General features: G+C 39.5%; 4 protein-coding genes across 4 annotated transcripts in view; 2 read left to right on the top strand and 2 right to left on the bottom strand.

Moving 5' to 3' along the window:
* Positions 1 to 4,697, bottom strand: part of LOC113212688 (WD repeat-containing protein 75) — a 9,956-nt gene extending 5,259 nt beyond the window's left edge. Inside the window, exons 1-13 of the mRNA XM_026431488.2 lie at positions 4,525 to 4,697; positions 4,011 to 4,212; positions 3,720 to 3,886; positions 3,505 to 3,627; positions 3,247 to 3,434; positions 2,962 to 3,120; positions 2,687 to 2,880; positions 2,406 to 2,590; positions 2,149 to 2,294; positions 1,867 to 2,059; positions 1,567 to 1,745; positions 1,312 to 1,475; positions 1,014 to 1,208 (exon numbers count right to left, since the gene is read on the bottom strand). Of these exons, the coding sequence (XP_026287273.1) occupies positions 1,014 to 1,208; positions 1,312 to 1,475; positions 1,567 to 1,745; positions 1,867 to 2,059; positions 2,149 to 2,294; positions 2,406 to 2,590; positions 2,687 to 2,880; positions 2,962 to 3,120; positions 3,247 to 3,434; positions 3,505 to 3,627; positions 3,720 to 3,886; positions 4,011 to 4,212; positions 4,525 to 4,652 (2,223 nt within the window). The 5' untranslated portion in view covers positions 4,653 to 4,697. The remainder of the gene's footprint in view (positions 1 to 1,013; positions 1,209 to 1,311; positions 1,476 to 1,566; positions 1,746 to 1,866; positions 2,060 to 2,148; positions 2,295 to 2,405; positions 2,591 to 2,686; positions 2,881 to 2,961; positions 3,121 to 3,246; positions 3,435 to 3,504; positions 3,628 to 3,719; positions 3,887 to 4,010; positions 4,213 to 4,524) is intronic.
* LOC127750299 (uncharacterized) lies at positions 18 to 999 on the top strand. The gene is made up of 2 exons (XM_052271540.1): positions 18 to 324; positions 400 to 999. The coding sequence occupies exons 1-2, from the start codon at positions 190 to 192 to the stop codon at positions 511 to 513; spliced, it is 249 nt and encodes an 82-aa protein (XP_052127500.1). The 5' UTR covers positions 18 to 189; the 3' UTR covers positions 514 to 999.
* Positions 4,698 to 4,827: 130 nt separating the features above from the next.
* Positions 4,828 to 5,916, top strand: LOC113212692 (peptidyl-tRNA hydrolase 2, mitochondrial-like). The gene is made up of 4 exons (XM_026431491.2): positions 4,828 to 5,084; positions 5,216 to 5,323; positions 5,415 to 5,528; positions 5,613 to 5,916. The coding sequence occupies exons 1-4, from the start codon at positions 4,905 to 4,907 to the stop codon at positions 5,781 to 5,783; spliced, it is 573 nt and encodes a 190-aa protein (XP_026287276.1). The 5' UTR covers positions 4,828 to 4,904; the 3' UTR covers positions 5,784 to 5,916.
* LOC113212689 (serine/threonine-protein kinase fray2-like) lies at positions 5,902 to 8,592 on the bottom strand. Its single transcript, XM_052271539.1, has 3 exons — positions 8,519 to 8,592; positions 8,136 to 8,286; positions 5,902 to 8,051 (listed from the first exon to the last, which is right to left on the bottom strand). The coding sequence occupies exons 2-3, from the start codon at positions 8,276 to 8,278 to the stop codon at positions 6,017 to 6,019; spliced, it is 2,178 nt and encodes a 725-aa protein (XP_052127499.1). The 5' UTR covers positions 8,279 to 8,286; positions 8,519 to 8,592; the 3' UTR covers positions 5,902 to 6,016.
* Between the last annotated feature and the right edge of the window lie 286 nt (positions 8,593 to 8,878).

The raw sequence follows: 8,878 nt of genomic DNA, 5'->3' as shown, positions 1-8,878 counted from the left end.
GGGGGGGGTAGGGCGCGACGACGGCGTTGCGCTGCTCCTTCCGCTCCCGTTCAGTCAGTTTCGCGCCTCAGACGACGACGGCAGTGTCCCGTCCACCCCGCCGCTCCCGAGGCCCCTGCTGCTCTACCGGCTCCGACTCCGCTCCACTCGACCGCCTCCAGGATCGCCCTGGCTCAAGCCCTGGCTGCTATGGGCCCAGTGGGCTCCGCGGGTCCCCGCCTCCGCCTGCTCCCCGTGCTGCTCGCCGTGCTGCTGCTGCAGGTGGTGCTGCTGGGCGCCCCCGCCGTGGACGCCAAGCCCATGGCCATGGCCAGCCCGGACCAGGTACGCGTTGACACACAAACACACCACTGCCTGTACCCCTCGCGCCCTATCTGACTGCCCTGTTTCGCTTTGTAGGTGCTAGAGCACATGAGGCAGATACCCCAGTGGCACTGTCTGCGCTACCGCAAGTTCGACATGGTCGCGCAGCACAAGAGGTGTCGCCACTTCAGGATGGATCGCAAGCACTAGCCGCCTTACTCATTGAAGTGGGGTGGGGAGCAAAGAAAAGCAATCTGCAGAGTATTTAAATCTTCCCTACATATGGACTTCCATTACAAATTCAGGAATGTCACAACTTGCAGATTGCCACCTCATGGAAATTTTAAGATAAAGCATTACGGTAGGAAAAATGAGTGATCTCATTAGAATTTGTCGCTGCACTTATGAGGGGTTGGTATAAAATATTCCCACCACAAAACTCTTGAAATCAATCAAAAAAATTAACCATGCGCAAGCACATCTTTGATCATTCCCTTTATAGAAGTTGGTTGTTGGTTGAGGTTGTGAAATAAGTTTTCCTAACTGTCTACTGATTGAACACAAATAAAATGTATCACTGACCCCTCTGTCCATTTTTGCACAAATTCTAAGTTGTATATATTTTTATACTTAAAATTTTTCACTATTAATGTTGAAATGCGTGTCATGTTAACAAATAAAGATACTTTCCAATGATGTTGTGTACTTACTTCCTCCAGCTCTTTCCTACCAGCTATTCCAAGCCGATTGTGCTTTTTGAGTCCTTTGGCAACAGCAGCAGATGAAGACTGTTTGGCTATTAGAGAGCTGAAAGGTGTGAGCCCTGGTGTCCATTCTGGTAACCCTTCCAAACCACCTCCATTTGAATCATCAACTTCTTCAGCTCGTTGAAGGGCAAGTAACTCCTAAAATGTCAAATCAACAACTTAAAGTATTGCTTTCATATTCTTGACACCAGATATAATTTTATTGAGTGTGAGTCTAATTTAATGTATTGATAAAGCATACCTGGTTTGAGTCAATAAAATACAATTTGCTCCTAGATTGCCAGGAATGTCCATTCTTAATCTGTGATCTTGGCATAAATATTGCAGAAAGAATTTGGGTGTCAGAAGAACATATGTCTCTGTAGATAAATACTGGCTTGGAGCTGTTTGGTGCAAATACAAACACTAAACAACAAAAAATACAGAAATAGATTTTAAACACTTGGAAACAACAAGAAATACAAACTGAAAAGAATCAAAATAGGAGAAATCTTACGTGTATTATTTGTTGTGAAGGCAGCCATGTACTTTGACAAAGGGTCTTTAGTTAGAATGGACAATTTAAGGGGCACAGTCCAAACAATTGATAGTGTGAGGATATTCCACACAGTCAGTCCATGTGTAGTTCCCGTTACTACTAGATGGCAACAATCACTGTTACCAAATTGAATGTATCTGAAACATTGATATCAATATTAAATAGAGTATAGTATGTATTTGTAGTAAGAGATATAATTGCAAATATTTTTAACAATCCGTCCTGAACATGAAAGTAATTTTCCCTTCATGAACTTACAGAATAGGTGAAGGTTCAGTTGTGCTAGCTGATGAAAGACTGCACTTCAGACTACAACTGTCAGGATTCCATAAAGTGAGAGAAGAACCAAAAGAGACACCAAGAACTGATCCATCAGTTGAAAAGGCTGCATCTCTGACAGGTTGATCGCGATAATGTCCAACACTCACACATTGCCACATACTATTCTTTCCTGTAATAGAAAAAAGAAGAAAAAAAAGGTTTGTATAAATGATTACTAGTAGATACATAAAAAAGAAAAAAATTCAAACAAATATATACCTGATTGAAGACTCCATAAGCGAAACCTTTTATCTTCACCCGTAGTAACAGCTAATAGTCCATCATCCTGACTTTCAATTGGTTGAAACTGTAGAGCATGCACCCGTCCTTGATGAGGCAGTGCAATAGAAGTGTTCAAGGAATATCTGAGGAAATTTTGGTAAAAATCAGCTGCTATAGATTTCTTTGCCTTTCTTTACCCCGTTTTGACATCATAGTCATTATTATGTTTGAATTTATAACATTGGAACACTTACTTTTGACTGGTATCAATAAAATTATAGAATTTTAATGTAACATGTACACTCATTTCTCCATTGTCAATAAACTCAACAGTTGAAAGCCATTTTCCACAGGTGCTGAGAGCCACACGTATCACCTCTGTATTTATTATCTTTGTATTACGCTCTTGAGTCAAATAATTCTGTCCTGTAATATCAAGCTAAAAACGCGATATGGTCGTATGAGAAAAAATAAACAATGTCGACAGATATTAATTAGATTAAAATACTGATTCAGAAAATAATCAAGAGCTTACATTATACAAGAGACTGTGAGTGGATGGATCATAAAACTGTATGTGACCTGTACGACTATTCAAAACTAGAGAATGTGTTCTTCGGTCATGATTCAGGCCTGCGGGGAAAAGAGGACCATCTCCTGACTGGACTCCCCATGAAAAGTACTGAATTGTTTTGGTAATTTTACGCTGAGGATCAATTAACTGAATAGCTGCAACAATAGACATATAAAAAATTTAATAACTGATTGAGAGAAAAAATTAAATAAGAAATAATATAAGACAAAAATTACCATTATCTTGAGTAGACACAGCTATCACCAAATTGTCTTTAGATATACTAAGGTGGCAAATAGGTCCTGACAGACGAGGTAAGAAACTTTTCTCATTGGGAGTGTCTAAACGCCATTTTACTAAAGTGTGTTCACCACCTCCACTGTAAAAGAATGTACCTGAGAAGATAGGGAAAAAATGACAATTCAAACACAATACTTAGTATGCAATAAACAAAAAGCAGTAAGCAAAACTAACAGATCCCATATGCAGTATAAACATTAGTGAAATGTGTTTTCCTTTACCAGATTGGGAGAAAGCAATGTCGGTAACTGGCAATGTATGCCAATGGTAAACAGCACTAGGAGGTTGGGGATTGTCAATTATATCTCTCCAGATGAGAACTCTTCCTGTGTTATCACCAGTGGCTACACACAGTTCAGTGGGATGACAGGCCACACAGGTTAGATATCTTTTGCCAGAAACACGGAACCTGTCACAATCGAGATGTGAGGAAAGGGTACACCTAACATACATGCTGAACCTGCATTTCACTGACTTACCAATTACCCTTATTTCTTTGAAAATCAATAGTGTATAATTTGTCCTTGCATATAGCAACTACATATCTTCCATCTGTATGAGTACCAAATGCAAAAGCAACACTGTGAGTGGAGCTATCAAAACTGGAATAGAAAAGTGAATGGTTTTATTGATTAAATTATAATAATGGAGAAGAATGTTTGAAACATTTGATACTTCAATGCCCAAAACATACCTAAAATTTAGATCGATTTTGTGTCTGCCTCTAGAGGAAAACACAGACATTTCTGCTCGTTTAGTGTCTCTCTTTTGCCATGTCGCAAATACATCACAATCACCATCTTCAGACGGTAAGAGATCAAAACTAGTAACTTTCATGCATTCAGGAGCAAGTCTTAATTTCTATAAGCACAAAAAAATATGAAAATACAAGTTTTAGAATAATAAAACTAATTTTACTGTTGGTGGTGGCGGCAGACATTGTCACAATTAATATGAAGATTTAGCAGTCAAGAACTTAACGTACCACTGTCATCATGTGGATTCCTGACTCCCATCTCCAGGCCATCAGCTCTCCCTCCTCTGAGACAGCAACCACAAGTTCAGGCCTGGTAGCATGTAATTGTACTCCGACTGCTGGGTGAGAGAGGCCCTTGTAGTCCCGTACAAGCACCCCAGTTTCAGTATTGTATGCTCGTATGACATGGCCGTAAACTACATACAACAACCTGAAATAAACAGTAACAAAGTAAAGACAAGTTTAAGAATAAACTAATGTTTGAAAGTTGATGATAAATTAATCAGATTTTGTAATTTGATGTGTGCCCACAACAATAGGTCTTTTACTATATAGAGATGGAAAAGAGGGACGAAAGAATACTTTATATCTTTCAGGTTCGTCTGTCTACCCAAAGAATAATTTCAAAGAGCAAAAATATAATAAATAATAGATGGTTTGAAAGGAATACGACACTAAGAACATAACCTTCAAAAAGTGTGGGTATGGTTCAGATCTTAAAACAAAATATTTCACTACTTACTTGCCGTCAGGTGAAAATACTGGCCGACGATCAACTATGCTACCTCCACCTATTCTCTGTACAACATAATTATCGTCATTTGACGATATATTTTCATTTTTGTTTCGCGCCATGTGTAACATAACCATCGCGGTGTGTTGAGATTTGTACTGGTGTTGTGTGTGTGTGTGTGTGTGTGTGTGTGAGTGAATGTATGTGTGTGTATGTTCGTCGGTGCATATTCACATTGAAGTTATGTGTTGATTTCTCATTGTGTACGTTTGTTAGCCTCTAGCCCAGCCAACGTGTATAAGTTGCCAGCTAACCTTTCTCTTCCTTGTTGTTATCCCGGCACGCGCCGCGAGAACCAAGTGTTTTGTGATAGATTTGTGAAATTTGTGATGAGCCAAGCATATGACTCAATTTTATCTGGCATAACAATGTCTCCATTCTACAGTACGCAGTTTGTTGCTGGGTTGGGATTAGGTGTCGTGTTAGGAATATTTCTTATGTCTCGAAAATCCAGGAAATCAAAAGAGAAAATGAACTCTTCAGATGCTGAGGATGATGATATTAGTGAGGTATGTGTGAAGTGACTTAGATGTAGAATAAAAGTAAACGATAAATATAAAGAAACAGTTGCTATGGATTCTTCTTCCTAATAATCATTACTTGACATCACATATGTTTCCATATCCCATTTTTGGTTCAGGATTCTTCTGACGATGAGGCTGGAGAGGACAAAGGGGGAAGAGACATAAAACTCATTTTGGTTGTTCGCAACGACCTTAAAATGGGTAAAGGAAAAATTGCAGCCCAAGTATGTATTTGTGTCACTGATGTAACAAATTTTCCTGCCTTGATTTTCAGAAACTAATTCATTTCAACAAATTATTCTGTTAATATTTCAGTGTTCTCATGCTGCAGTCCAAGCTTATCAGCAAGCTAAAGCCCACACACCTAAAACTCTGCAATCATGGGAAAGGAATGGTCAGCCAAAAATTGTTGTGAAGTGTGAAACTGAGGTATGGCGGCATCAATTTTCTTGTCTACTATGCCTTTTGGATATCAAATTTTTCAACTTATATTGTGAATTTTCTGACTGGCAGGAGGAATTGCTGGCTTTGTCCCGTCACTCCAAAACATTGAATCTTACAACAAGTCTAGTTAGAGATGCAGGACGCACTCAAATTGCTGCTGGTTCCCGCACTGTCCTGGGTGTTGGACCAGGTCCGGCCAATGATGTGAATACTGTAACCGGGCATTTGAAATTACTCTAAAGAAATTTTATGTATTTACCAAATGCTAAGAATACTAATTAATCTTTTTGTAACTACATTGTGCGACCAGTTAAGTGCATTTACAACAAAATTCTGCGTATAAGAAAATACAAATGAATTAGTTTACAGAAAACTGATTTATTCCTTTTCAAAATCTTACACTTTCAGTTATCTAATTAAGTATGATATGGTAAAATAAAATAGTTTTCATAATGAGTGAAAAGTCATAAGAATCATTTGCAGTTCAATGACAATCTATTCTTAACACTATTACTGGCATCTGGCTTGTCTGAGTACAAACCACCTGTTGGAACAGATGTTGACGTCCTTTTTTCTTTCTTGCAAATGTTGAGGGAGGGGTAATTGTGGACAACTTTTTTGACTTTATAGGAATAATATTCTGTAACATAATGGCCTTGTCTTCCATGCTGGTTACTTGTCATGCTATTTTTTTGTGAAGAGCTTGCAGAGACTTTTTCTCCAAAACTTTGATGTCTCTCTTTTGTCCTTATGGATTCACTTGGTGTAACCTCTGTGCTCTCATTGTCACTCTGATCTGAGTGTTGAAAACTCTTCTGCCAGCTTTTGTTTAAAGGTTCTCTTTCCTCACTTCTACTTGAATCTCTAGATCTTCTAACATTGCTTCGACCAGAACCTCTTGCTTTTCTATCTTGGCTTCTACTAGAATCTCTAGATCTCCTTTCCTTGCTTCTACGGGAGTCTCTAGATTTTCTTCCCTCACTTCTACTCCGGTCTCTTGATTTACCCCTTTCCACACTTCTGCTGGAGTCTCTAGATTTTCTGTCCTCACTTCTACTAGTCTCTCTAGATTTTTTCTCCTTGCTTCTATGGGAGTTGCTAGATTTTCTTTCTTTACTTCTACTGAAGTCTCTAGATTTATACCTTTCCTCACTTCTGCTGGAGTCGCGAGATTTTCTTTCCTCACTTCTACTGGAGTCTCTTGATTTCCTTTCCTTGCTTCTAATAGAATCTCTAGATTTCCTTTCCCTGCTTCCACCGGAATCCTTCCCTTTCTTTTTTTTGCTCCTGTATAAATCTCTGTCTTCCATCTCATTGTTTTTATCATGATCTCTTGACTTCTTTTTGCTATCTGGAGATTTTTGGTGTTGGGATGAACCCTGCTCATTTTCACTCTTGGCTCTTTGTCTTTTCTGGATCCATTCTTCCTCTTCACTAGAATAATCATCTTGTCTTGAGTGCTTTCTTTTTTTGTCGATGGGGGATGACTTGTCACAACTTGAATTAATTAGTGATGACCTCTTTGACTCACGGCTAGGAACTTCATCCCTTGTATCATCATCAGATAAAAATGGGATGACAGTTTTGTCATTTTGAGTGGAGTACTTCCTATTCTTGAAAGTAGGGGATGATTTCTCAAAACTTGAAAAATGAAGCGATGACCTCTTAGAATCACGGGTAGTAGTTTTACCCCTTGCATCTTCATCTGATAAAAATGGGATGACATCTCTGCTTCTTTTAGATGGAAGTGCCAAAAAGTCACTCTTGTTTTTGCTTGAGGTTTGGGTGGATGATGGCTTGTTCCAAGGACTCGAAGCTGATTGCTTACCTCTTCTGATCAGTTCATGAGATTGGTGTTCTTCAAAGTCATTTTCAGCACTAAAATCAGAATTGACCTGTGGTGATAAGTGGCTTCTGAATGTATTCTTGGAATCATAATGTGAACTCTTTGAGGTAGGCTGATAGTGTGATTGATCCCTCTGGTAAAGGTTGTCCTCATGAGAACTGGTCTTCATTCTCTTCTTGGGCGTATCATATTCATCATTGTCATAGGAATAGGAGTGAATCTTACGTTTTGATGCCATTTGACTTGCTGGTAATGAGGATGGCCTTTTGGACTCAAAGTAATTACGGAAATTCTCTTGAGTCCTCTGCAAGTTTGGTGTCATGGATTTTTGAATCATTGGCTTTCTGTCAGGAATAGAATAGATCGTAACTTCCATGTCACAATGTGAAAAGACTTCTTTTACCATTTCATAGACCACAGGCCACTGAAGTCCATCAAGACCACATCCAATGCGTGGCATAGCAAGTCTCTTCACTCCAAACTCATCACACAAGTCTCTCATTTCAACTAGAGAGCTGAGCAATGTTTCCTCCGTTGGTTTGTTGTAGAACCATTGTTTGGTCACAAGGTAAAAAATGTACCTTGGTCCGTCCTTTAAATAGGCCACCTCTCCGACAGATTTCCCCTGATTCTTGAGATTTTCAACACAGCCAAACTTTTGTCTGCAAGTCAAAGCGATTAGGAGTGAATTGGGTGTATTTCATACCTTGATGTTAATTAAGCATCTTCTTGGGATGCATACTTACCGAAAAAGGACTGCAATCCCAGCTCCCATTTTCATGTCAGAGCTCACACAATGAGCCAAAGAAGTAGCCAAAGGGGCTGAGAAGAGGTCCCCTTGCTCCTCGCGAACCTCACATCTGACCATTTTTGATGAATTACGAAACATGAAAGTTTCTGCAAAACATAACAAGAAACATACTTCACAAAATCCAGATTTGATATAAAGTGGAATGTAAATCAAAATAAAGTGGCACATGCAGTGTACACAGTGTGCACGTCGAAGACGTTTCCACCACCTGTCAATGGTGATGACAGCAGACTAGGACAGCGATTTGCATTGAAAAATAATCGGGTACAGCCGCTTAAAGCATGTTTGCAAACATTAAACATAACCTAGCCAACAAACTTGCATCCAAACAATATACATGACTTAAAAATGAACCATTTTTCTGACAGAGCAGGCACGGCCTATGCGATCCCCGCACCGGTTTTCATTTGTTGCATCTGGAAAAGGCGGGAACCCGGTCCGGTAACTCAACGGAGGTGTTGTAATGTTTACTTATTGCTACTAGGTCTGCTATTACCTATTTGTACCGGGTGTCCCGGCTCTTACCGGGTGTTGCGGCTCTTACATGACAGTATGGTGGGTTGCATACGCGCCGTGGAGGCATGTAAGACATGTAAGACACCCGGTACAAGTGCGGTCGTGACGGCCAAACTCATGATCTAATCCCCACCACAAAGTTTTTTTTTTTTTTTTTTTTTT

Source organism: Frankliniella occidentalis, unplaced genomic scaffold, assembly GCF_000697945.3.
Source record: "Frankliniella occidentalis isolate FOCC.00 unplaced genomic scaffold, Focc_3.1 Scaffold166, whole genome shotgun sequence".
Classification (NCBI taxonomy): domain Eukaryota; kingdom Metazoa; phylum Arthropoda; class Insecta; order Thysanoptera; family Thripidae; genus Frankliniella; species Frankliniella occidentalis.
The sequence above is the reverse complement of the archived record's forward strand: the minus strand, read 5'-3'. Positions and strand labels throughout refer to the sequence as shown.